Source organism: Hyla sarda, chromosome 7, assembly GCF_029499605.1.
Source record: "Hyla sarda isolate aHylSar1 chromosome 7, aHylSar1.hap1, whole genome shotgun sequence".
In the NCBI taxonomy this organism is placed as follows: domain Eukaryota; kingdom Metazoa; phylum Chordata; class Amphibia; order Anura; family Hylidae; genus Hyla; species Hyla sarda.
In genome coordinates this window covers 220,458,230-220,486,030 of record NC_079195.1, presented here as the reverse complement: position 1 = coordinate 220,486,030, position 27,801 = coordinate 220,458,230, and the positions used below count along the sequence as shown (strand labels likewise).

Here is a 27,801-nt window from a genome sequence, read left to right as displayed (position 1 = left end):
GCGCAGACTGCTTCAGCTGCCACCGGATAGCCGTTTACGGTGCACCGTGTGGCCCGGTGACGATCACTTACCTGTCCTCGGGGCTCCGGCGCGTCCTCTTCGGGATCCCCTTCATCGTCGGCGATCTCCATCGTCGTCATCACGTCGCTGCGCACGCCGTCCCGTCATCCAATAGGAGCGGCGTGCGTAGCGACGTGATGGCGGCGACGGAGAGCGAGGATGCCGGGGAAGCAGAGGCCTTGCCGGAGCATCGGGGACACCCCGGGGACGCGGCGACAGCAATGGAAGGCGACATCCAGGGCAGCGGTGACAATCAGGAGCGACGGGGACACGTGAGTACAACCTTTAATACCAGTGGTCTTCAACTTGCGGACCTCCAGTTGTTGCAAAACTACAACTCCCAGCATGCCCGGACAGCCGTTGGCTGTCCGGGCATGCTGGGTGTTGTAGTTTTGTAACAGCTGGAGGTCCGCAGGTTGTAGACCACTGTCCTATACTTTACATTGCGCGGATCCCTCAACATACGATGGTTTCAACTAGAGATGAGCGAACTTACAGTAAATTCGATTCGTCATGAACTTCTCGGCTCGGCAGTTGATGCCTTTTCCTGCATAAATTAGTTCAGCTTTCAGGTGCTCACGTGGGCTGGAAAAGGTGGATACAGTCCTAGGAGACTCTTTCCTAGAACTGTATCCACCTTTTCCAGCCCACCAGAGCACCTGAAAACTGAACTCATTTATGCAGGATAAGTCATCAACTGGCGAGCCGAGAAGTTCGTGACGAATCGAATTTACTGTAAGTTCGCTCATCTCTAGTTTCAACAAACGATGGTCCATTTGGAAGGGATTACCATCGTATGTTGAGGGACCACTGTATAGACAATGTCATTTACAACTACCAAACTATCAGAACGCTAGACAAACAGTATAATTCACTACTTCCTATGGTTGTGATTTTATTATATTTTATTGATCTTTTTGTATGTTACATGCAATATTAACCTATTCCTCCCGCAAGGGCCCTATGTGGGGAATTTATGCGATATGTCATTTTAACAAAAAAAAAAAAAAACTATGTTTACTTAATGCACGGTCTTAGAGTAATATGATCCAAAAAGTATATGTAATATTACACTAACCTTGAGGTTTGTGCTACTTTTTACACAGTTTTAGAGTAATAATTTCACACCTTGGGTTATAGACGTTTGTCCGTTTTACCTCGGCTAGTGATTAATTGTGAGCTGCACCAACTTTTTTATTCTTGATCCTGAGTTATATCCTGTATTATACTCCAGAGCTGTTCTCACTATTCTGCTGGTGAGGTCACTGTGTACATACATTACATTACTTATCCTGTACTGATCCTGAGTTATATCCTGTATTATACTCCAGAGCTGTACTCACTATTCTGCTGGTGAGGTCACTGTGTACATACATTACATTACTTATCCTGTACTGATCCTGAGTTATATCCTGTATTATACTCCAGAGCTGTACTCACTATTCTGCTGGTGAAGTCACTGTGTACATACATTACATTACTTATCCTGTACTGATCCTGAGTTATATCCTGTATTATACTCCAGAGCTGTACTCACTATTCTGCTAGTGAGGTCACTGTGTACATACATTACATTACTTATCCTGTACTGATCCTGAGTTATATCCTGTATTATACTCCAGAGCTGCACTCACTATTATGCTGGTGAGGTCATTGTGTACATACATTACATTACTTATCCTGTACTGATCCTGAGTTATATCCTGTATTATATTCCAGAGCTGTACTCACTATTCTGCTGGTGAGGTCACTGTGTACATACATTACATTACTTATCCTGTACTGATCCTGTGTTATATCCTGTATTATACTCCAGAGCTGCACTCACTATTCTGCTGGTGAGGTCACTGTGTACATACATTACATTACTTATCCTGTACTGATCCTGAGTTATATCCTGTATTATACTCCAGAGCTGTACTCACTATTCTGCTGGTGGAGTTGTTGTGTACATACATTACATTACTAATTTCACTGTAACAATCCTATTATATTTGTGAAGATTAAACAGGTTAATAATATTCAGCAGTTCAACTTCAGATGCTGCAGTAAATCCTCCACCTTGGTCGGGTTTGTAAGGTCCGGGTACTATAAGAGAAGAAAAAAAGAAATTGATTATTGCTTCTAAAAATGTTACTGGTAATTAAGGGTCATATATTGTAATTAATTTAAAAGGGATTATCCAGGAAAAAACATATATATATATATATATATATATATATATATATATATATATCTATATCTCTCTCTCTATCTATCTATCTATCTCTATATCTATCAACTGGCTCCAGAAAGTTAAACAGATTTGTAAATTACTTCTATAAAAAAAATCGTGATCCTCTCAGTACTTATGAGCTGCTGAAGTTGAGTTGTTCTTTTCTGTCTAAGTGCTCTCTGATGACACCTGTTTCGGGAACCACCCAGTTTAGAAGCAAATCCCCATAGCGAACCTCTTCTACACTGTGCAGTTCCTGAGACAAGCAGAGATGTCAGCAGAGAGCACTGTTGCCAGACAGAAAAGAACAACTCAACTTCAGCAGCTGATAATTATTGAAAGGATTAAGATTTTTTAATAGAAGTAATTTACAAATCTGTTTAACTTTCTGGAGCTAGTTGATATAAAAAAAAAAGTTTCCTGGAATACCCCTTTATATGTACTTGCTGCTTTTTTCCCTTGTGAAGAGTGTTATAAAAACACTGGAAATTTATGGCAAGAGTTTTTGATAAAATTGTTTAAGTTCTATCCAGACCATGCTTTACTACAGTATGTATTTTACCATACAGAAAATAAATTAAATTAAAATGTATGCAGGCCCCTAACACCCAATGGATGGAAAAAGGGAACTCTTTGGGCCCCTGCCCGGACAATAGGGGGGCCTATAACTTACTGCGGCATACACTCTGGCATCTCTCACCGGAACATAAACCAAACATATGCACCAATGTGTCAGGTGTGTACATAGCCATATTTTGTTACATTTGTAGCAGGTGTTTTTTTTTTTCTAGTGTTTCTCAAATTCTTAACAGTAAGACACCAGAAGGGGCCATAAACTAAGATACAGAATGTAATGCACATAGGAAAACCCGCAATTACTTTTGTTTAAAAAAATAAAACATTAAAAGTACTGTACATGAACCCAGCCTAAAATGTTAGAATTGCGCCAAAAGTATGACAATAGAAAACTAGACCAAGGACTTACTTTAAAGGGGTACTCCGGCCCTAAGATATCTTATCCGCTATCCAAAGAATAGGGGATAAGATGTCTGACCGCGGGGGTCCCGCCGCTGGGGACCCCCACAATCTTGCATTCGGCACCCACCTCTTTGAGCTGCACGCCGCTCTGCCAGCTCATTAACTGCCGGTTGCCGACCACGAGCCGGAGTATCGTGACGACACTACTCTGCCCCCGTGTGACATCACGCCCCGCCCCCGCTATGCCCCCTCCCATAGACTTGCATAGCGGGGGGCGGGGCGTGACGTCACACGTGGGCAGAGTCGTGACGTGGGCAGTTTGTGAGCAGCTCAAAGAGGTGGGTGCCGAATGCAAGATTGCGGGGGACCCCCACGGTCAGAAAGCTTATCTCCTATCCTTTGGATAAGGGGATAAGATGTCTTAGGGCCGGAGTACCCCTTTAAAGTGACTTTCTAGGACTTACTAATGACCAGAAAGGCCATTAATATCTGATTGTGGGGGGGGAACCCCACCGATCAGCTCTTTGCCTGAGCCACTTTACACACAAACCCACAGCTGCCTCCAGCTCCGTACATTGTGCTGTGTTCGTGTTGGGTTACTGCAGCTCAACTTCTATTGCTTCAAGCGGAGCTGCATTCCTATCTAGGAATTTTTTACAGAAGAAAATATTTGTTAACCCTATGATCAGCAAATTTAGAGATTTTCCAGGACACGTGGTCCACTTTATTCCAAATGAAACAAAACAATGGCAATAACAACGTGTTTCTGAGGTACAATCCCCTTCATCAGATGGGAGATCTCTAATCTAATGAAGGAGGTTGTACCTTCACAAAGTGTTATTGTAACATCTATTGTCATATTTCATCTGAAGTTAACTGGACCTTTGATCATCTGACACAGGGGTTCTGGAAAATCTCTAAATTTCCAGTGTGTGCCAACAACAATAGTGTTATTTTCCACACAAAATTCCTTGATCCTAAACAGACTTCTGGAAGCTTTCAGACCTGGTGTCACCCGGCATAACAATGGTCCACAGACTGGTTTCTTTATACCCCATAATTAATAGTGGTGATATGAGTCTTTATATGCGTTCAAAAGGTGTGCGGCTAGACTTTAGCTCCTTTTCTCTATACAATGGTCCCTCAACATATGATATTAATTGGTTCCAGGAGAACCATCATATGTTGAAACCATCATATGTCGAGTACATATGTCTATGTAAAAATGGTAATTGGTTCTGGGGCCTCGGAACCATTGTATGTTGAATACATATCTCTATGGGAAACTGCTAATTGGTTCTGGGATGACCATTGTATGTGGAGTGTATGGGGAGTGTTTAACAAACCAGGGTGCCTCCAGCTGTTGCACAACTACAACTCCCAGCATGCATGTACAGCCATTCACTGTCTGGGCATGCTGGGAGTTATAATTTTGCAACAGCTGGAGGCACACTGATAGGGAAACATTGATGTATGGGGTGTATAGTGTGTGTATATGTTTTGTATGTGATGTGTGACATCGCATACAGTACTGTACAGTTCTTTAAATACCTTCAGGGGGGACAGAATGTCCTCCATTACCATCCTGCCGACTACAGCTCTATAGGAAAGGAAGGGGAGGGCAGCCAGCAGCTCATTGGATGCCTGCAGCAAGATGCTGCAGGCTATTGGCTATGGCTGCACTGGGGGTGGGGGGGGGGCTTACACGGAGCTCACAGTGGAAGCCTGTATGAGTTAGCAGGACAGCATGTGAGTAACAGGAGGCAGAACGGGGCACACGGGGCACATTAAACAACTATCTGTTAGTTGCTGAAGTTGTCAGCGCTGTCAGATAGCTGTTTGTATGATGGCCCCGACACACAGCAGCATCATATGTCGATGCTGCCTTCAACATACGATGGGCTCTGAGAGGCCATCATATGTTGAAATGATCATATGTTGGGGCCATCATAAGTCGGGGGGTCACTGTATTGTATTGAGGGTTATACATGAGGCACGATTTTATATATCCAATATATGCAGATATCTTGAAGATAGGCCCGGAATATACCTTACATTTTTCAGTGCAGTCATGTGGACAGCTGTGTATACCTTTCAGTGTAACATCTCTAATAACCTGTGATGTTTTTGCATTTGGGGACTCACCACGGCCTGCAATGCTTGGTCCAGGTCCTTTATGATGTCTTCTGTGTCCTCCAACCCTATGGAGAGGCGAATGAGGTTGTCGGTGATATTCAGGCGCGCTCGCTCCTCCTCCGGCACTGAGGGGTGACTCATGATGGCTCTACACAAGAGGGGACAGATTATTTCATGGACCATAAAATGCTGGAAGGACATAAGCTGCTTACGAGCCTATTTATCATGGATGGATGGATGGATGTACAAATCTGAACAGGAATTGGAAGCAAACCTTAGTAACATAGTTCATAAGGTTCATCAAGTTTAACCTATATCCCTATTGTGTCCCTACCAAGTTGATTCAGAGGACGCCAAAAATTCCTTATGAGGTTAATGCCAATTACCCTATACTAGAGAAAAATTCCTACTAACTCCAAATATTGCAATCAGTTTTAGGAGAGACATTTAGGTTTTTATAACATTACAGTTCTCAGAGACATGCATTCAATTTTTTTTACAGTTTCGAGGTGTTAATTAATGGGTTAATAATGGGTTATATCAGGTTAGTTTTATAGCATCATCATGTGGCAGGTATGCATCTCAAGCTTTTTCCTTGAACAATTGTAGCACCCGTCACATATTGTTTGACTATGACAAGGTTTAGTTTCTTGTATTTTACATAGCCCTGTATGTATCTTTTAATTGTATTTTACAAGTTATAGCTTAGTTTTTGTAATCCAAGTATAGTCAGGTGACATATCATTGATTATCTATATTATACATGTTATGTTTTCAGATTACACATCATTGCATTTCTAGTATACCCGTCACGTCTTCAGGTTCTACATCATGCCATTCCTATTATACCTGTCACGTCTTTTTGTGGGTTGCTTCATTTTTATCCGTTATACCTACCACCTGTTCAGGTTGGCAAGGAAACTATTCACGCACAGACTTCTTTGGATCAGAAGGTAATACTTAATGTGTATGATGCTTGTTTTCTGTTCTAAGACCTGTCACGTTCACAGGCTCTATCAGCGTGATTCTAAGACCTGGCACATCTACAGGCTAAATTGTGGTTTATATTAAGTCTGTCAAGTTTTCATGTTCAGTCACATGAAATTAATATGCTACACCTTAAGGCTCAGGCATGTTACTGGAGTATTCGGTGGAGTCTGTCATTGCTGGATTGATTCTAGTTCTGTCACCCTCGTCACTGGAGGTATGATTTAGTATTACCTCCATGGTTATTAAAGGCCATACCATTTTACCAATGCGCCCAATAGATTTTACCACTTAGCTATAAGGCTATCACATTACATCATCATTTATAAGTAGCAGGCATCCACATTTTCTATTGTTAGGTATAGAGATCACTGCGGGACCTTGCTTACTGGCAATGTCATTGCAGCGTGCCCCACCCCTTTTTAAATTGTTTTCATTCTTTTATACTTACTTTTAATGAGGGTATGCTTCTTATAGGTATATTTACCCACGGCAACCAAGGCACAACTCAAGCCGCTATGCTCCATACATAGGGTAAGTTCGCTTGGTTTGTCACACTTGGCTGCCATGGCCACAAGTGAATGCTCCTAGGGGAACCTGGTCTAGGCACTTGTGTGTACACCCACTGACCCACAGGGAGCTAAGTTAGGAGTTGCACCTGGAACTGGTGCCTGAGGAGGTAGAAAAGCTTCTCTGATACTCAGACACCAGTAGTATAAAAAGGTACTGTTATAGATCAGGTAGGAACTCAGAGTCTTCAGCCCCAGGATGGAGATCAATACCATAGAGCCTTATTGTCAGATATACTCACGAATGCGAAGCCAGACTCTCATATCCTCCAAGACTGTCAGCAAGTGCAATAACCTGTGGAAATCACAAATCAGAATTCAGTCTTTTCCCACTTTGATGCTCTGCTTTATACTCCATTCATTGCTGAGTATTTCTAGATTAGAAGCTGTTTGAGCACATTTAGATACAAAAGGCGCTCATCAGTATGGTCAATGCTTGGAATTACAACATTAATATGGTAAATATACCAGCAGGTGCCAACTATGGTTTGGTAAATGCTTCCTAATCTGTACCAAGAGGTGCCCGCAATATTGTTACCACAAGGCAAGAGAGTCAGTCGCTACTGCTTATCCCATATCTACAGCCAGGGGGTTGTCCAGAAATATAAAAAACGCACTAAGATTGAGTTATTGGAATAAAATAAAACTTTCTAGTTGTGAATGTAATGCTAATATAAGTAAGTGTGTAACGTCTGGCTCTGGCCATACACGAAGAGTTAAATGACTCTAGTTGCACTGGAGCTGCTGGGAGCTCACCTGTGTCGTCTGGGTGTGGTTCTCAGCTCTGCTACCTATCAGGAGGGTGTATCACTGACCATCTTCCTATGTAAGCTAGGAGCAGTGATCAGTCCAGCGTCGGTGATAGGTTATACCTTAGCTGACACCTCCTGCTTACTGGATACCAGCTTGTTTATTGATCTTTGGCTTTTCGCTTTGGCTCTTCTCTTGCTCTGCGTTCCTGTACTCAGCTATTTCCTGATACCGACCTCGGCTACACTGACATTGATTTGACCCTGTGTCTATGATTGTATCTCAGTTTGTGTGCCTCCAGCTGTTTTCCGACTCCGTCTGTTTTGTAATTTATTGTTTTGAAAACGCTGCCCCAGCACTTAGCAGGGAGGGTTTATCATCATGCTTGTCGACCTGTCACTTAGCGTGGATAGGCAATAGGTAGGGACAGCGGCTGTGGGTGAGTTAGGGCTTCACTGTTCCCTGCCTATATGTGACAAAGTGATTACAATAATAAAAGTGAAAGGATAAGTTTATTGGGGAAACTGTACAATCTAAAACAAGCTGTTGTATCCTGTTGGGCGCCATTAACCTTGACACAAGATGAGATACAGTTGGGCATGGAGGTATAAAGGTTCTGTATGGTATCCTGTGGCACATTTGCCCACAAATGTTACAGCTGGGCCTGTAGATCCTGCACCCTCGTAGGTTGCTAAACCTTGCTCCCCATAGACTAGAGGATTCCGGCTACCGTAAATTATGCCACCCCACACTATTATACTGGGAGTAGGACCGGTGGGACATTCCCTTGTAAATTCCTCTTCATTGCATTTCAAATGTGGTTTCCAGACCAATCTTCAGCTATCATTGCATCCCACAATAGAGGACTGACCTCCATTACAGCCTTCATTGCCAACTTGTTCTGTATCATAATCTTGCACATCTTGGTGTTGCAATTTCAATGCTAAAGAAGATGTCCAGTGGTAAAAAAAACTATCGCAGGAGGGGGGGGGGGGGGGGGGGGAATGTTTTTTTCCGCTGGAGATCTTCTTTAAGGAAGAAAGGTCACACCGATCCTACCCCTAGGATTATGGTGTGGGGTGGCATAATGTATGGTAGAGAGACCCCTCTAATCTTCAGGCCATTTTTCTAGCCCCTTTAAGCTTCCTTTAACAGTAGAGATTTATATAAATCTTATTTTATATTTATTCATATAAATTTTATTTATATAAATTTGTAGTCATTTACCTTCAGGCTCCTGAGGAAGATCTTTGCATGCTCCAGGTTGCCTTTAATGTAAATTCCCATCATCCCTCCAGCTCCAGTGCTCTGACGCTTGGTGAGCTCGTACTGTGGGTGAGATGGCAGCCCTGAAACAAGAGGGTCACAGTGTATAGGAGGAGTCCAGGTGAGGACATAGTGGTGTTATATGGGGGCACACGGAGTGAGACGCTAGACATGTTGGGATGCAGTGTGTTTAACCAGTTGTATGGATCCCAATTAATTACATTTGCAACTAAACTCTGTTCTCCCAAGCAGCTTTTTGTTAGCCATTTGACCATTTGTGGTGACCACTGCTGTGAAGTGTGCTGGTGGGGGTTGTGGGTAAGAAATAGACACAGTTTGTGACACCTGGGTAGTTTTAACCTCCACACTCCAAGGATAGCAGCCTCCTGGGCCAAGCGGGTTACGGAAACTACTTAAGCCTGCAAGTTCATGAGTAAAGTTAAACAGGAACAGTTCAGTATTTAGTGCAAAGTTCGCTGGAGAATGCTTTAGTGATCACAGCTGCTTCTACGCACTATGGGACCTGTATTCCTTGCTGACTAACTAGTTTCTTGCTTGGTGAATTATATTTTAGACTGTTGTTTATAGCTTGAATTAAGTGTGTAGCTTGCTTAAGACTTTGGAGCCGACAAACACTTACTCTGCTCTTTATTTGGGAATCCTAATGGGACCGGAGTTGCCTAAGGCTATCTATCTCCTGCTATCCTTTTAGAGCTTGACTTGCCTAAACTTGACTTGGACAGTGCAAGGTCTGGTCAGAGGGATCCTGTGAAGGGTGCTGTTGCTCAGGGACAGATTGGTGCAGCAACTGGATCTCCAAGGCCTGTCCCCATGTGGTGAGGTACAGGTCCACAGCAGAAGTCTGGAGGGGACCTCCACTCTCCTGTCTCCTCTTAACTGACTGCAGACTCAACTAACTCCGCCCTGTCTAGCAAGACTTGGGAGAGGCAGGGGAGCAGCCCTAATTGGCTGAAGCAGACATGGGATCCCCTCAACATCCTCCTGCACAGGCAAGTTAACCCCTTAGGACACAATAAAGCATAACAGTGCATAGACAGTATATTACAGTGCAATAAATTGTGCATTTAAATCCAAGTAGTGGGCATGGAGCAGACACTCTAGGTAACATCCACCTGACAGGCCAGGAAGACAGATTTGTTCTCCATTGGGACACCACACATTATTACCAGTAGGGTCCTAATACTCCTCAGTGAGATACTGTTTATGTCTTACAGGCAACGATGCTCTCTGGAGAAAAAATTATCTCTCTTCCAGAAGGAAGAAAACTGTCTCTTTAGCGCCATCTATAGGTAGCTGCTTTGTAATTCAACATTTCTCTAGGGATATCAGCCAAATGAGACACTTAACATTAACAATACTGAGTTTTACCTGGAAACATAACTTTGTCAACACGAGGATCCTTCTCCAAAAACATGGCCGCTGCCAGAGCGTTATGGAAATGTTGCCTCATTCTGAGATGTAAGGTCTTCAGGCCGCGGTTGCACAGGTAGCATTCAAGAGGGGATGGGACGGTGCCAAGATCTGCACGATACAAGAAGATTTCTGCTAGAAAACGACAGCATTAAAACCTGGAAAAATATAGGACACCCCATGGATTAAAGAAGGCGCAGCATGGCCAAAAATGTTCACTGGCGGGAGCACGGTGCCAAGACAGGTGCCAGGACCACCACCATCAGCCGGGCACTGTGCCCCATTGTTCCTCATCGCCTCTGCTCAGTGTGTTCGGTTTATGGATTCATAGAAATGCTCATAGATTTTGTATGAATCCAAACAAACACTTTAACGAAAGCCAAGGAGAGCAGGGCACACCTCTCAGCTAAGCACTTCTGTCCCTTTGTTTTAGTGGCCGGGGGCCCCACCTACCCACCTACCGGGGAGCATTACGTACCTACCAAAGGGGCATTGCCTACCAATTAGGAGGAATTACCTAATTCCCTATCTACCACTGGGATTCCCTATTTATCTACAAGAGGAATCTACCTAAACGCAGGGTGGGGGTTAGTTTAGATTACCTATATACCTACCTACTGGGGGGGGGGGGGAGGGGGAATTTATCTACCTACCTATTGGGAGCATCTACATAATATGGGCAGATTATCTACCCACCACTATACAATCCTTCTACCCAGGGCCGCCATCAGGGGGGTACAAGGGATACCCCAGTAAGAGGCCCGGCCGGAACTGACACTTTTTTTTTTATGTTCGCTAGTCAGTGAGTGACAGTCACTCAGACCGCTGGGACCGTCACACTATACACTGATTGACTGACTGTACAGTCAGTCAGTCAATCAGTCCACACACTGCGCCGCAGCTGCTCTCTCTTTAAAACAGCACTGGCCGCCGGGAGGTACGCACGTTGCGCTATGCAGAGGAGCCGCGCACAGCAGGGAGAAGATTTCTGCAGGAGAGGAGAGCGGTGCCCCAAAAAGAAGAGCCTGGCCAGAGGAGGACAGTGGACAGAGGTAACTGTTACTGTGCAAAAAAGAACAAAATACGACTGGGGGCCCGAGGCAGAAATATTAAATTGCAGTGGAAGGCAGATGTGAGAGGGGCCTAAAACAACTTTACAGGGGAAACTATTAGCAGAAGGACCTACGGCAAATGCCGGTCATCACCGATTAGGAAGGTGTCCGGCATTAACCCTTTAGATGCCTAGATCAAAGTTGTTTGCACGTCTAAATGCAGGAAATTGTAGCAAATGTGAATAAACCCCTTCCCTAATAAAAATCTAAATCACCCCCCTTTTTAAATAAAATTTTGTACTAAAACAAAAATAAATATATCATATACGTTATCACCATCTGCATAAATGCGTAAAACAATTTAAAAAAATTTGGCCACCATAAATTTTTTTTTATAAAAAGCGATCAAAAAATCCCATCGAGACAAAAATGGTCCCGGGATAAAGTACAGATCACAATGCAAAAAAAAATGAGCCTCATACATCCCCATTTACCACAAAATCTAAAAGTTATAGGGGTCAGAAGAGGAGAATTTTAAGCATGCTGATTTTTGTACAAAAAGGTATGATTGGTTTTAGTATACAGAATTGATCAGTACCAATATTATGATGGTAATATGTATGGTTATAATATTCCTCCTTGTATACTGGTAATATGTATAATGGCAATATTTCCCCTTATATACAGTGGTCCCTCAACATACGATGGTAATCCGTTCCAAATGGACCATCGCTTGTTGAAACCATCGTATGTTGAGGGGTCCGTGCAATGTAAAGTATAGGACAGTGGTCTACAACCTGCGGACCTCCAGATGTTGCAAAACTGCAACACCCAGCATGCCCGGACAGCCAACGGCTGTCCGGGCATGCTGGGAGTTGTAGTTTTGCAACATCTGGAGATCCGCAGGTTGAAGACCACTGGTATTGGAGGTTATATTCACGTGTCCCCGCCGCTCCGGACCGTCACCGCTCGTCACCGCTGCCCTGGATGTCGCCTTCCATCGCTGTCTCCGCGTCCCCGTGGTGTCCCCGACGCTCCGGCAAGGCCTCTGCTTCCCCGGCATCCGCGCTCTCCATCGCCGCCATCACGTTGCTACGCACGCCGCTCTTATTGGATGACGGGACGGCGTGCGCAGCGACGTGATGACGAAGATGGAGAGCGCCGACGATGCAGGGGATCCCGAAGAGGACGCGCCGGAGCCCCGAGGACAGGTAAGTGATCGTCAGCGGACCACAAGGGGCAGCGTAAACGGCTATCCGGTGGCAGCTGAAGCAGTCTGCGCTGCCGGATAGCCGCTTATGCGATGGCCCCGACATACAAAAGCATCGTATGTTGATGCTGCTTCTGAGAGGCCATCGTATGTTGAAATTATCGTATGTCGGGCCATCGTAGGTCGGGGGGGGGGGGGGGGGTCACTGTACTGGTGCAATAAAACTGCATGGCGGACCCTGGGGCAAATTTGGGAGCGGGCCACTGGGGGCCCTGGTCTTGCGTTGTGTAAGGGGCCCCACAATTTCTGAGCCTTGCTCCTACCCTCCGCCCAACAAACTTACCTACTCTCTCATACTATGCAGAGCGCCCAGGAAAGCATTATTTGGGGCACTGAGGGAAGCGAATATGTTTGTCGTCCGGCAGATTCTGCATAGAGGAGTCATGGTTAGAAGAAGTCTTCATTGAGGTTTGGGCCTGTGCCGAGCTGGTATCTACCATAAAATGGGGGTATTCAGTATCAGTATGGTGGTATTATCCAGTTACTATATCGTGGTAATGGTAGCAGTCATGGTAGCACATTTGGCACACTTTGAAAGAAGCAGGGACACATTTTGCACACTTTCGGTGGTGTCCTACTCTAATGCATTGGGCGGCAGAGAAACCATTGTGTATGTGACCAGGGATGTGTCCAGATCACCGGTCATGTACACAGCTCTACACAAAGCGATGGAAGGGCCGCAGCCCACTTGCGATTCATAATCAGCAACATATCCTCAACAAAATCCCCAAATTTCAGTGCAGAAATATTGCAGATTTTCTGCTGAGGAAAATCCAAATCATCTGCTGTATGTGTGGCTGTGTTCTCTAGCTCCCCTAATGGCAAACTCCATGAATTGCAATTATCTGAACAAACAAGTGCCCAAACATTTTTTATATTCAAAAAATCGTCATTACGTCTTTACTCACCCATCTGAAGAAACTTTAACTTTTCGTATAGTGTGTCGCAGTTTACAGACACCAATCCCATGAGGACATCAGAGTGGCCTGAAATACCAAGAGCGGAATGGGATTTAAAAAATTATTTTTTTTTAAATAAAAGTAAAAATGTTCAGATGAAAAGGCTATTTTGGGGTCTTGGGAAACTGCCTTATTAACTGAACAGAAGGGCCGATCATCCCCCCTGTGGGGGGCTCACTTACCATTCATAAATTTAGTTGCGGAATACATACAGATATCTGCTCCCAGAGACAATGGCCGCTGAAGGGAAAAAAAAGTGTTATGTTTAACTATTTCGTAATAGAATCCATCATTCCTATAAAACTGTAGGGCTTCTTGTAGCAAATTGCAGATTATTCCACCACATTTGCAAACCTCATGGAATTTAAACATTTAGAGACAATTTGTACCGATTCAGCAGATTTGACACTTATTATTGTTAGTGGGTACATTGTTTTTCTAATAAAGTTTTATCGAAAAGGACAATTGGAGCTCTGTTCACACCACGTTTTTTATTTTATTTGTGTCCGATTTGTACTGTAGCATCCCCACAGGCCCCTATTGCACTTTAGAAAAAGTATAAGAGTATAAAGCAATTACTTTCATTGCTTAATTATAGTATATGCTACTTTTTAAATGGACCTGATTGCCCAATTTGCAATGTATGGGTCTAAATCGAATTTAACATTCTATTACCTTTCAAGGGGTTTTGAAGTTTTCGAAAACGTTTGTGTGGCGCCCAATGATGGGGGTACTGTGTGCAGGATGTATGGGTATGATAGTGAGGCCGTTAACCTACATGATCCGAGGATGGGACAGCTTCTCCTGGGCCAGGCGTGGGATAAGAAATACACCAATGCCGGGTTACGAATAACTGTCTTTACTGAGGCAGGAGTAGATGTTACAATCCTCACAGAGCAGAGTAGAGGAGATGAAGAGTAACCATTGGGAGCCCTGTAGACTTGCTGTGACTTGAATTATTTTACTTGGGACTTTAGACCTAATGCTCAGGCCTGACTAGGGTTCTGATTGTGTCCAATTTAATGCTACACCGCCAGGGTATGAACTATCACTGTGTGGCCCGTCAACTCACTGGGTCCTTCTGGGCGGGGAACACTTGCAGAATGGCGCGGTGTGGAGAAGAGACAGCTGGAGTGTGAGGTGTCTCTTCTCCACTCTGCAGCTCACACTGGGCTTCTGCCCTTAGCTCAACACTTGGAGTGAGCGTTGACTTAGACTGAATAACTCCTCCCCCCTCCCATTGGGCAATCAGGGTCACATGAGTACTCTGCATCATACCTCCTTACAGATATCCTGTGCATTTCTTAATTAATATTGTGTTGCACTGTATCTTTAACAGGCAAAGATTACAATGGATATCAAAGCATTACCTGAGCAGCAATGCCTAGCGCATGCACCTGAAGCAATGTTTACCTGACAGGACGCACTCTGGTACTGGGACACCACATTTGCATTTTGGCCAGAACTTTCCTGTTTTTCTGTGACTATGACAGCCAACCACTGCAATGTGTTACATTTATAAAGGCATCTAATCCCCAAGTCACAGCCCTGCCCTAATCAAATGCAGCCCTGTCCTCGATACAATCATATGAGTTAACAGGTCACTGCCTACATAATCAGCGTATTCCTCCTCCTTAATCTAGTCTAATATATTTTGCACTACTGTGGTATTTTCTGGAACATTTAGTGTATACAATGTGCCAAATCCTGTAAGTATCGGTGGATTCTCCTACTATATAGTATTATCCTGTTCTTAAAAAAAAAAAAAAATGCTTTAATAGGGTGGAAAACAATAACAATCCTGTTCATAACTTTAAATTGGAGAATGCTTGTATATTTGATTATGCTTGTATATTGTCTTTTAAGTCTAGGTGCCACTCTCTAACAGTGTCGCAGAGGACTGCTAAATTTAAGAAGGGGGGTTTGTAGTGTCCCAGTACAACTGTTAAAGCTACTTTCCACGATAAGTTCTTGTGTGGCTGAGTGTATCATTGCCTGATTTGCAACAGATAGAAATGATCAGGATGCAACAAATCCATAGTAATTGTCCTGGATGTTAACTAAAATCACTAACCTGGAAATAGGCAGACATGAAAGAGTTATCCACACCCAGGAGGACATCTTGATGCTTGTGAACGATATCAGCACAACCTTGTATATCAATAACCTCAACAGTTGGGTTCGTTGGGCTTTCGATCCACACAAGCTTGGATAGAAAAAGAAAAGTAAATATATTTTTGTTAAAGCCAAAGTAGGTCACTGGGCAGATCCACTAATACGTTGATGTGGTAGGCGCTAGGGATCGACCGAATATCGGTATGGGCGATATTATCGGCCGATAAGCACGATTTTGGGCATTATCGGTATCAGCAATTACCTTGCCGATAAGCTGATAATGCCCCGCCCCCCCCGCACCGCCTCCACCGCACGGCGACCACCCCCCCCCGACCCGCCGCACTGCGGCCGCCCCTCCGACCCACCGCACCGTGTCGCACCCCCCACCATAGTGCTGGGCGGTATACCGGTATGAACCGGATACCGTTGTTTTTTTCTCCCACAGTATGGATTTTTGCCCATACCGCTATACCGGTCGGGCCCCTCCCCCACCCTCCGAGTCAACAAAAAAAATTAAACTTACCCGTAATGGGGGTATTCCGGGCCATCCATCCTTCCTGTAGTGTCCGGCGGCATTCCGGGTGGAGGGTGAACCGGTCCGGGCTGTCCTTCTCCGGGGGTCATCTTCTCCACACTGGGCAGGCTCCGGCCTAGTACGCTGCATAGACATCGCTACGCCGTGACGTCAGGGGAGTTGCTGCGCACGGGCGTCACTGCGCAGCGGCGTCTATGCTGCGTTACTAGGCCGGAGCCTGCCCGGAGTGGACAACATGACCCCCGGAGAAGAAGGACAGCCCGGACCGGTTCACCTTCCACCCGGAATGCCGCCGGACACTACAGGAAGGATGGATGGCCCCGACCACCCTGATAGGTAGGGGGAGAGAAGCGGGTGTCGGCGGCGGCCTATGGCACCGCAAAAGCCACTGCAGTGCATTGATTTAAAGTGCCCGCTTTAAATAAATGATCTGCAGCGATGTCGCGGGGGGATAAATAGCCGATAACTTATACCGGAATATCGGTATAAGTTATCGGCTATCGGCCCTAACCTCCACCGATTATCGGTATCTGCCCTAAAAAAAACGATATCGGTCGATCCCTAGTAGGCGCCAATCACTTTCACTAAATGTCCTTTCCCTAAATGGCGCATCCATGAGGCCATGTGTAATATGACATTCCATGAATCAGCAGCAGCAAATGTGTTTAACCCGCTGTATAGACAACTGGATCAGGCATCTGTCCCATTAAGGCAGTGGTCTCTAAACTGTGGAGGACTACAACTTTCAGCACACCTGGACAGCCATTGACTGTCAAGGCATGCCAGGAGTTGTAGTTTTGCAACATTTGGAGGGTCCACAGTTTGGAGACCATTGCTTTAAAGGGGCACTCCACTGGCCAGCATTTGGAAGTAAATGTTCCAAACGGTGTTTTTGCGCTGCGAAAACAGCGTTTGGAACATTTACTTCCGAATGCTGGCCAGTGGAATGCCCCTTTAACCCCTTAAGGACTCAGGGTTTTTCCGTTTTTGCACTTTCGTTTTTTCCTCCTTACCTTTAAAAAATCATAACCCTTTCAATTTTCCACATAAAAATCCATATTATGGCTTATTTTTTGCGTCGCCAATTCTACTTTGCAGTGACATTAGTCATTTTACCCAAAAATGCACGGCGAAACGGAAAAAAAAATCATTGTGCGACAAAATCGAAAAAAAAACGCCATTTTGTAACTTTTGGGGGCTTCCGTTTCTACGCAGTGCATATTTCGGTAAAAATGACACCTTTTCATTATTCTGTAGGTCCATATGGTTAAAATGATACCCTACTTATATAGGTTTGATTTTGTCGCACTTCTGGAAAAAATCATAACTACATGCAGGAAAATTTATACGTTTAAAAATGTCATCTTCTGACCCCTATAACTTTTTTATTTTTCCACGTACGGGGCGGTATGAGGACTCATTTTTTGCGCCGTGATCTGAAGTTTTTATTGGTATGATTTTTGTTTTGATCTGACTTTTTGATCACTTTTTATTCATTTTTTAATGTTATAAAAAGTTACCAAAATACGCTTTTTTGGACTTTGGAATTTTTTTGCGCGTACGCCATTGACCGTACGGCTTAATTAATGATATATTTTTATAGTTCGGACATTTACGCACGCGGCGATACCACATATGTTTATTTTTATTTTTTTTTACACTGTTTTATTTTTCTTATGGGAAAAGGGGGGTGATTCAAACTTTTATTAGGGAAGGGGTTAAATGACCTTTATTAACACTTTTTTTTTACTTTTTTTTTGTAGTGTTATAGGTCCCATAGGGACCTATAACACTGCACACACTGATCTTTCATCCTGATCACAGGCGTGTATTAACACGCCTGTGATCAGCATTATCGACGCTTGACTGCTCCTGCCTGGATCTCAGGCACAGAGCAGTCATTCGTCGATCGGACACCGAGGAGGCAGGTAAGAGCCCTCCTGGTGTCCGATCAGCTGTTCGGGACGCCGCGATTTCACCGCGGCGGTCCCGAACAGCCCGACTGAGCAGCCGGGATACTTTCAGTTTCACTTTAGAAGCGGCGGTCAGCTTTGACCGCCGCTTCTAAAGGGTTAATACCGCACATCGCCGCGATCGGCGATGTGTGGTATTAGCCGCGGGTCCCGGCCGTTGATTAGCGCCGGGACCCACGCGATATGATGCGGGATCGCGGCGCGATCCCGCTTCATATCGCAGGAGCCGGCGCAGGACGTAAATATACGTCCTGCGTCGTTAAGGGGTTAAAGCAATGGTCTCCAAACTGGCTCCAGAAAGTTAAACAGATTTGTAAATTACTTCTATTTAACAATTTTAATCCTTCTAATAATTATCAGCTGATGAAGTTGAGTTGTTCTTTTCTGTCTGGCAACAGTGCTCTCTGCTGACATCTCTGCTTGTCTCGGGAACTGCACAAAGCAGAAGAAGTTTGCTATGGGGATTTGCTTCTACTCTGGACGGTTCCCGAGACAGGTGTCATCAGAGAGCACTTAGACAGAAAAGAACAACTCAACTTCAGCAGCTCATAAGTACTGAATGGATTAAGATGTTTTAATAGAAGTAATTTACAAATCTCTTTAACTTTCTGGAGCCAGTTGATATATTTAAAAAAAAAGTTTTTTCCTGGATAACCCCTTTAAGGGTGCCAGAAGGGAAGAGCAGATCATGAGACTTAGCACAGCGAGGAGGAGTTCTGCGTGTTGTAGCCAAGAAACAAAAAAAAGTCTAACTTTAGCAGGCGGCAAGAAAGGAGCTCCGGAGGTGCCGCGCTAAGTAAGAGTCAGAGTTCCAATACCGCTTTCTTAGACTAAACATTCTGAGGGCCAAAGTGTGTCGCCGGTTCTGAGCTAGTGTCCCAGTGAGTTGCAGGCACCAAAGTAGCGCGGATGTAGGCTGAAGGTCAGCATGGGAGGGAAACAGAAGTGAAAGACCTACCGTAGGTCCGAGTGTACCCCACTATCTAAAGACGTCTGGCTGGATAATCCCAACCATACAGTGGGGCTATGTAAGTCTATGTACCGTATTTTTCGCCGTATAAGACGCACTTTTTCTTCCCCAAAACTAGGGGGGGGGGGGGCGAAAGGTTGGTGCGTCTTATATGACAAATACACATTAAAACCCTGTCATATCGCGGCGATCCATGCGGCCATCAATGGCCAGGACCCGCGGCTAATTCAGGACATCACCGGTGATGCCCTGTATTAACCCTTGAGACGCGGCGATCAAAGCTGACCGCCGCGCCTGAAGCGAAAGTGAAACTAACCCGGCTGCTCAGTCGGGCTATTCGGGACCGCCGCGGTGAAATCGCGGCGTCCCGAACAGCTTACAGGACACCGGGAGGGACCCTACCTACCTCCTCGGTGTCCGATCGGCGTATGACTGCTCTGTGCCGGGATCCCCTGCATGGCCGGCGCTCTCCTTCGTCGTCATCACGTCGTCGCGCACGCCGTAGCGGCGTGCGTAGCGACGACGGAGACGGAGAGCAAGGATCCTGGGCAGCAGAGACGTTCCGGAGCAAAGGGGACACCCCGGGGACGCGGCGACAGTGATTGAGGGCGACATTCAGGGCAGCGGTGACGGGTCCGGAGCGGCGGGGACACGTGAGTATTACCTCCTATACCAGTGGTCTTCAACCTGCGGACCTCCAGATGTTGCAAAACTACAACTCCTGGCATGCCCGGACAGCCAACGGCTGTCCGGGAATGCTGGGAGTTGTAGTCTTGCAACATCTGGAGGTCCGCAGGTTGAAGATCACTGTTAGGTCCGCAGGTTGGAGATCCTATACTTTACATTGTATTTGGTTCAGAATCTTTTTTTTCTAGATTTTCCTCCTTTAAAATTGGGTGCGTCTTATATGGCGAAAAATATGGCAAGTAATTTCTTATCCATCGAGAGTGTAAATCCATCAGAAGAGCTTGGTCTACCTGGTGGTCTAGGTACATTTGAGGAGAGAGAGAGGGGGAGTCAGCCCGGCCAGCGCCTAAATAAAGAACTGTCTGACACGGTCTGTGAGAAGGACTATTGATCTGTTTAGAGACTTTCCCCACTTACACAAAAGTGAGATTCCATTCTCACCTCCTTTGCTCAGTAATAAGTTAAAGGGGTACTCCGCCCCTAGACAACTTATCCCCTATCCAAACGATAGGGAATAAAATGTCTGATCGTGTGGGGGTCCCGCCGCTGGAGACCCCCGCGATCTCGATTGCGGCACCCCAGACATCCGCTGCACGAAGCGAACTTCGCTCCGTGCCGGTGACGTCGCTGCCATGCCCCCCCTCAATGCAAGTCTATGGGAGGGGCATGACGGCCTCCCTTAGACTTATAGACTTGCATTGAGGGGGGCGTGGGCGTGACCTCACGAGCGCGGGGCGACCTTGACGTCACGAGCCTCCGGCGCTGCACCCGATGCTCTATACGAACGCCTGGTGCAGCAGGGAGATCGCAGGGGTCCCCAGCGGTGGGACCCCCGCGATCAGACATCTTATCCTCTATCCTTTGGATAGGGGATAAGATGTCTAGGGGCGGAGTACCCCTTTAATACACAAAGTCAAGCCAGTTTATCGACTACATAATCGCCAGCATTTGTCGCCAGTATTTGGTTTATTTGTGCTAAATAATTGGCAACTTTCTGCCCCCCCCCCAAAAAAAAAAAAAAAAATATAATAATAATAATAATAATAAATATATATATATATATATATATATATATATATATATATATATTTTGGGTATCCTATTATAACAAAAAATGGAATGCTTCAGAAGAGGAGTACCCCATCTCTATAGAGCAGTGGTCTCCAACCTGCGGACCTCCAGATGTTGCAAAACTACAACTCCCAGCATGCCCGGACAGCCGCTGGCTGTCCGGGCATGCTGGGAGTTGTAGTTTTGCAACATCTGGAGGTCCGCAGGTTGGAGACCACTGCTCTATAGAGTATTGTCCTCCACCTGATCATAGGATCCTGGACTCGGGTGTGTCTAGGAGTCAGAACTCCATCAGTCACTATATATACACAGACATCACTTACCTTGGTATCTGGGGTGATCGCAGCTTCCAAAGAATTTAGATCAGTGCAGTCAACGAAAGTCACCTTCATGCCCATTCTTGTAGCAAGGTTGGAGAAATATTTGTGTGTACCTGCCGGGAAAAACAAATTGCGCAGTGACATATCATCTAATCCTGCTACAGGAATGACGGACGTTATCGGGGGCAGCAATGCATTGATCAGTTTTCGTTTAAAGGGGTTCTTCAGTACTTTAAAGGGGTTATCCAGGAAAATACATACATACATATATACATACATATATATATATATATATAATTTAATTTATTAACTGGCTCCAGAAAGTTAAACAGATTTGTAAATTACTTCTATTAAAAAAATCTTAATCCTTTCAGTACTTATGAGCTTCTGAAGTTAAGGTTGTTCTTTTCTGTCTAAGTGCTCTCTGATGACACGTGTCCTCGGGAACCACCCAGTTTAGAAAAGGTTTGCTATGGGGATTTGCTTCTAAACTGGGCGGTTCCTGAGACACGTGTCATCAGAGAGGATTTAGACAGAAAAGAACAACCTTAACTTCAAAAGCTCATAAGTACTGAAAGGATTAAGATTTTTTAATAGAAGTAATTTACAAATATGTTCAACTTTCTGGAGCCAGTTGATATATATATATATATATATATATATATATATATATATATAAAAAAGTTTTTTCCTGGAATACCCCTTTAAATCGTATATACCCTATCTACAGGATAAGTGTCTGGTTTGACCTCTTCTCCCGAACAAGGCCTCATCTCTCCCTGTGTCCGCACAGCACTTGGTATCTCCTACGCTCCCATAGACAGTGCATGGGGCTGCTCCATGCACAGGGAGTGATGGTTGCCCACTCTAGAGATCACGGGGGTCCCAGCTGTTGGACCCTAAAGATTAGATACTTATCCCCTATCCTGCAGATTAGTTTTAAAATACCGGATGCCCCTTTTAGAAGCTCATACAGGATTTTTATCTGCAGATCAGCTGGGAATCTGATGATTCCCAAAAGGGAGACCGGGAATAATCAATCACCTCTATTGGCAGCTTATTTGACAATGAAACAAAGCATTAAAGGGATACTCTAGTGGAAAACTTATTTTTTATTTTTATTTTTTAAATCAACTGGTGCCAGAAAGTTAAACATATTTGTAAATCACTTCTATTAAAAAAATCTTAATCCTTCCAGTACTTATTAGCTTCTGAAGTTAAGGTTGTTCTTTTCTGTCTAAGTGCTCTCTGATGACACGTGTCTCGGGAACCGCCCAGCTGCTGAATACTAAAGAGAAATCCAAAAAAGAAATGCATTTCCTCTGATGTCATGACCACAGTGCTCTCTGCTGACCTCTGCTGTCCATTTTAGGAACAGGCCAGAGCAGCATATGTTTGCTATGGGGATTTTTTCCTGCTCTGGACAGTTCATGAAATGGACAGCAGAGGTCAGCAGAGAGCACTGTGGTCATGACATCAGAGGAAATGCATTTCTTTTTTGGATTTCTCTTTAGGATACAGCCCCTAAAAAGTACTGGAAGGATTAAGATTTTTTAATAGAAGTGATTTACAAATCTGTTTAACTTTCTGGCACCAGTTAATAAAAAAATAAAAAAATAAAAAAAAAGTTTTCCATGGGAGTACCCCTTTAAAACAGAGGTGCAGCACAGACCTTTTGTGCTATGGTGGTATCCTCTGGTTAGAGTTCAGACACATTTACTTTACTGTATTTATATAAGCTCATGAAACCCCTTTAAACTGGAGAGGCAGATCTATGGGGGTAAATGGGTGGAAAATGTTAGCAATATCCTGTACGGGCCCCGGCTTTCCCTGGGAGTGGCATGTCAAGACCGCTGCATAAAGCTGGGGCCGCCATGCCCCCTCCATATATCTCTATGGGAGGGCCGTTCAGCTATCTCTGGCACTCCAATAAAAATCTATAAAAGGTGGGGGGTGGGGTCTTTCTGGGGTCATGATGTGCCGCTCCTGGAGAGAGTCGGGACCCCCCGTGATCCAAAACTTATTCGCTATACTTTGGATAGGTTTTTATCCATGGTAATACTTTTTACTTTTGCAGATATCAAATCGATTTGCATGTTTTATTGACATCTCTACCCTTTCAGCACTTTATATTTGAAAGCAATATTTGCAGGCAAGTGATTGTGATTTTACCTCCATACACAATACAATTACAGATGATGTGGTCTCCAGCTTCCAGAAGGTGGGCAACATTTAGTACTGCAGACAGGCCCGACGCATAAGACAAACCTGGACAGAAAGAGCAAGAACAGCAGATTATAATAGATCACCGCCAAGTACAATACAGCAAAAATACACAAAAAAATTATAATCATTTCTTGCAAACTTTGGTTTATTTCTTTATGACAAGACATCAGAGGTCATCTGATATTAACCCGTTCCCCACCAAGTTTAGATCTTTGGCATTTTCTACATTATCTTTCTCCTTACCTTCTACGACCCATAACATTTGTATTTGTCCATTGACAGAGTTGTATTAGGGCTTAAAGGGTACTCCGCTCTTAGACATCTTATCCCCTATCCAAAGGATAGGGGATAAGATGCCTGATCGCAGGGGGTCTCGCACCCCGTTAATATCAGTCCCCAAAGCGTGTTCACTCCGGGTCTGATTGAACATCAAGGCTCCGCCCCGTGCGACGCCCTTTCACACCTCCTTCCATAGACTTGCATTGAGGGGGCATGACGTCATGAGCCTCTGCCCCGCATCACCAGTCATCCGCCACAGAGCAAAGTTCGCTCCGTGCACCAGATGTCTGGGGTGCCGCAGCCAAGAACGTGGGGGTCCCCAGATGTGGAACCCCTGCAATCAGAAATCTTATCCCCTATAATTTAGATAGGAGATAAGATGTCTAGAGGTGGAGTACCCCTTTAAACACACTTCATGGCTCTGGAAGAGGTTATATGCCCGATAAGTGCATGTTTGGCCAAAAGACTGAGGTCCTGTTATGGACAGGGGAAGCCATAGTTTGTCATGACTGATGACATCATCGTCACACAATGGCGAGCACACCACGTACCACCAAAATTCTGAAGCACAATACATAGGGCACATGGGTCATGGCCTTGTCACCAAAGGTTTTCCTAATTTCTCATTTGAGATGTGAACAGAGTCTTGTACAACTGCAATTTGTGACCCGAAAAAACTATTGACCAATCAACATCTGAAATCTTACAGTATTTGGCCCCATCAAGGGCGGCGACAGCTTTCTGCAGACAGTCCCTTGTTGGGTTTCCACAACGGCTGTAGTCGTAACCCTAAAAAATAAATATATATATATATTAATACAAAGAAATATTTCTACTGGTTTATGCTTTATATAGTAAAAACAGAAAAAAAAACTTTATTGAAGAATTGGGAAAAACATACTGCCAAGCGGAGCGGAGCAGTGAGGAGGACGTGCGCGCATGGTAAGTGACCAGCACGTCATCTTCAGGGTTCCGACCACCCCTCCTCCGGTCCCGGGACTTACTGCTATGGCCCATAGGCCATAGCTGTAGATCGTGACCCCGGAGCAGTGGTCGGAACACTGAAGTGGGGCAGTGGGGCACTGAAGTGGGCCAGCCTCAAGCCATACACTGTATATGGCTGAAGGCTGTATGTCTGTGGGGGGAACTATACTGCCAACCTAATGTGGGGGAACTATACTGCCAACCTAATGTGGGGGGAACTATACTGCCAACCTAATGTGGGGGGAACTATACTGCCAACCTAATGTGGGGGGGAACTATACTGCCAACCTAATGTGGGGGGAACTACACTGCCAACCTAATGTGGGGGGAACTACACTGCCAACCTAATGTGGGGGAACTATACTGCCAACCAAATGTGGGGGGAACTATACTGCCAACCTAATGTGGGGGGAACTATACTGCCAACCTAATGTGGGGGGAACTACACTGCCAACCTAATGTGGGGGGGGAACTATACTGCACCTAATGGGGGGGGGAACTATACTGCACCTAATGTGGGGGGGGGGGGGGACTATACTGCACCTAATGTGGGGGGGGGGGAACTATACTGCACCTAATGTGGGGGGGGGGGGAACTATACTGCACCTAATGTGGGGGGGGTGAACTATACTGCACCTAATGTGGGGGGGGGAACTATACTGCACCTAATGTGGGGGGGGGGGGGGAACTATACTGCACCTAATGTGGGGGGGGGGGGAACTATACTGCACCTAATGTGGGGGGGGGGGAACTATACTGCACCTAGTGTGGGGGGAACTATACTGCACCTAATGTGGGGGGGAACTATACTGCACCTAATGTGGGGGGGAACTATACTGCACCTAATGTGGGGGGGAACTATACTGCACCTAATGTGGGGGGGAACTATACTGCACCTAATGTGGGGGAACTATACTGCACACCTAATGTGGGGGAACTGTACTGCACACCTAATGTGGGGGAACTGTACTGCACACCTAATGTGGGGGAACTGTACTGCACACCTAATGTGGGGGAACTGTACTGCACACCTAATGTGGGGGAACTGTACTGCACACCTAATGTGCAGGCACTTGTACTGCACCTAATCTGGGGGAACTACCACCTAATGTGGGGGAACTGACGGGGGCGGGGGCATCATAATGAAGTGCTCCGTCTTCCAGGCAGCCTTAATCTGGCCCCTGGTTGTTCCCACCAGCAGATTGACCCAACATTCCTTTAAAATGTACAGACGCGAAGACATCTGTGTCAGCACATTCCGGACACAAAGGGTTTATTCATTTTATAACCGGTTTTGTCTGGAAATACATTTTACGAAGCCTAAAGATTACAGTGTGCTGGGATCTGTAGTACTAAATAATCCTAGTAATGTAGTAATAAATAATCCTAAATCCATTATTTAACAGCAGCTACTACTTCAGTTGGAGGGGGGAACAGGAGCAAAGGGGATGATAATGCTGGAAGCTGCTGCGGAACTTCTTGACAGCTGATGATAGCGAAATCTCTCTGCGGGCAAATGAGGTTCTCGGATTATGTCATGTGACATCAAATAAAATATAATTGCAATATTACAACAGAGCGGGGATTTCACTACAGATAGACACATCGGAAATAAGAGCCGAGGAACGTGCTCTGGAATCACGCAAAGTGCAAGAAAATGCGCAAATGTGTTATACTAAAAATAACTGCAGTAAGGAAATAAGAGCTAATTACTCAGGATCTTAACAGGTGCATGGTGCATGTGGTATAGTGCATTGTCATGAGACTCACCGCATGCTCTCCTGGACTGTGCTGCTTGAAGGTGGTGGTGAGAAAGATGGGGGGCACCACCGCCATAGACTTCCATTGCTCAGGTTCCTGCCCGGTGTGAATGGCCTCGGTGGCGAAGTGTTTGAAAGGCTCCAGGTAGCCCTGTGCTGGACATTGCTTGTTCTCCTGCTGCATGCTGCTGCCGGTTGTGGTGGTGCGCTCTGTACTGATCCCTCCTTGTAAGCAGATCCCACTCCCTGGCTGTCGGGCATTGGTTGAGTCTGGAGGCGTTGTCGTCTTTATCATCACTGGGGGGGGGGGGGAGTAGAGTTCAAATGAAGCGACTGTGATCCAGATTTACTGAACCAGTCTAAATCTTAGGCTGCATTCACACCACTTCTTTGCAATACAGTTCCCGTATCAGGTTTTTGATGAAAAACGGATTCCTCAAAACCGGACTAAACTGTATCAAAACGTGTGTACAAATTTCAACCCGTATACAGTTAAAAACCGTATAAGGTTTGAAAAATGATGTCCGGTTGCACCCGTTTTGTAAGAAAAAAAAAAATTATACGTTTTTAACTTTTCACTCCACTTTGAATAAAGTTTCACTTGTTTGATTGAAATTCCAAGAAAAAAAACTGTGCAAAGTCAAAAACCGTATGGTGAAAACCGGATGGAACCGTACGCACATACAGTTCTGCACGGTTCCCATTGACTCCCATGTTAAAAAAAAAAAAAAACGTATACGGTTTAATACAGTTTTTCACCCAGACCAAAAACCGGGTTAGGCTGCGGTTTTGGGTACGGGGAAAAAAATGGACAAAACCGTACAGGATGCAAAACGGACACAACCTGATGCATCTTTTGGCATACGGTTTTCAATGGAGAGTCAATGCATACGGTTTTAAATACGGTTCCATACGGTTTTCACATTGAAAACGTATACGGGAACTGTATTGCAGAAACGTGGTGTGAATGCAGCCTTAAGCCAGTGTAAACTTAGACTAAACAGGCTTTGAAAGTGCACTAGATACAGCGCTCCCTCAATTTACAATATTAATCGGTTCCAGGACGCCCATTGTATGTTGACACCATTGTATGTTGAGACCAGAACTCTATGGGAACCTGGTAATTGGTTCTGAAGCCCCAAAATGTCATCCAAAAATAGGAAAAAGTGAGGATTAAACAAAAAAAAAAGTAAAAAAAAAGTAGATAA

General features: G+C 45.0%; 1 protein-coding gene across 1 annotated transcript; it reads right to left on the bottom strand.

The window, feature by feature from the left end:
• Positions 1–955: 955 nt before the first annotated feature.
• Positions 956–26,857, bottom strand: LOC130283357 (cystathionine gamma-lyase-like). Its single transcript, XM_056532746.1, has 12 exons — positions 26,604–26,857; positions 24,557–24,638; positions 23,517–23,612; positions 21,348–21,457; positions 15,748–15,879; positions 13,856–13,913; positions 13,623–13,700; positions 10,351–10,503; positions 8,923–9,044; positions 7,188–7,240; positions 5,399–5,537; positions 956–2,148 (listed from the first exon to the last, which is right to left on the bottom strand). The coding sequence occupies exons 1-12, from the start codon at positions 26,775–26,777 to the stop codon at positions 2,083–2,085; spliced, it is 1,263 nt and encodes a 420-aa protein (XP_056388721.1). The 5' UTR covers positions 26,778–26,857; the 3' UTR covers positions 956–2,082.
• Positions 26,858–27,801: the final 944 nt, after the last annotated feature.

Excerpts from the sequence above, each read along its gene's own strand:
- LOC130283357 (XM_056532746.1), bottom strand. The coding sequence starts at position 26,777 with ATGCAGCAGGAGAACAAGCAATGTCCAGCACAGGGCTACCTGGAGCCT. Across the intron at positions 21,458-23,516 it reads TAATTGTATTGTGTATGGAG|GTACACACAAATATTTCTCC; the intron begins GTAAAATCACAA and ends TTTTCCCGGCAG. Across the intron at positions 7,241-8,922 it reads TCTTCCTCAGGAGCCTGAAG|GTTATTGCACTTGCTGACAG; the intron begins GTAAATGACTAC and ends TGATTTCCACAG.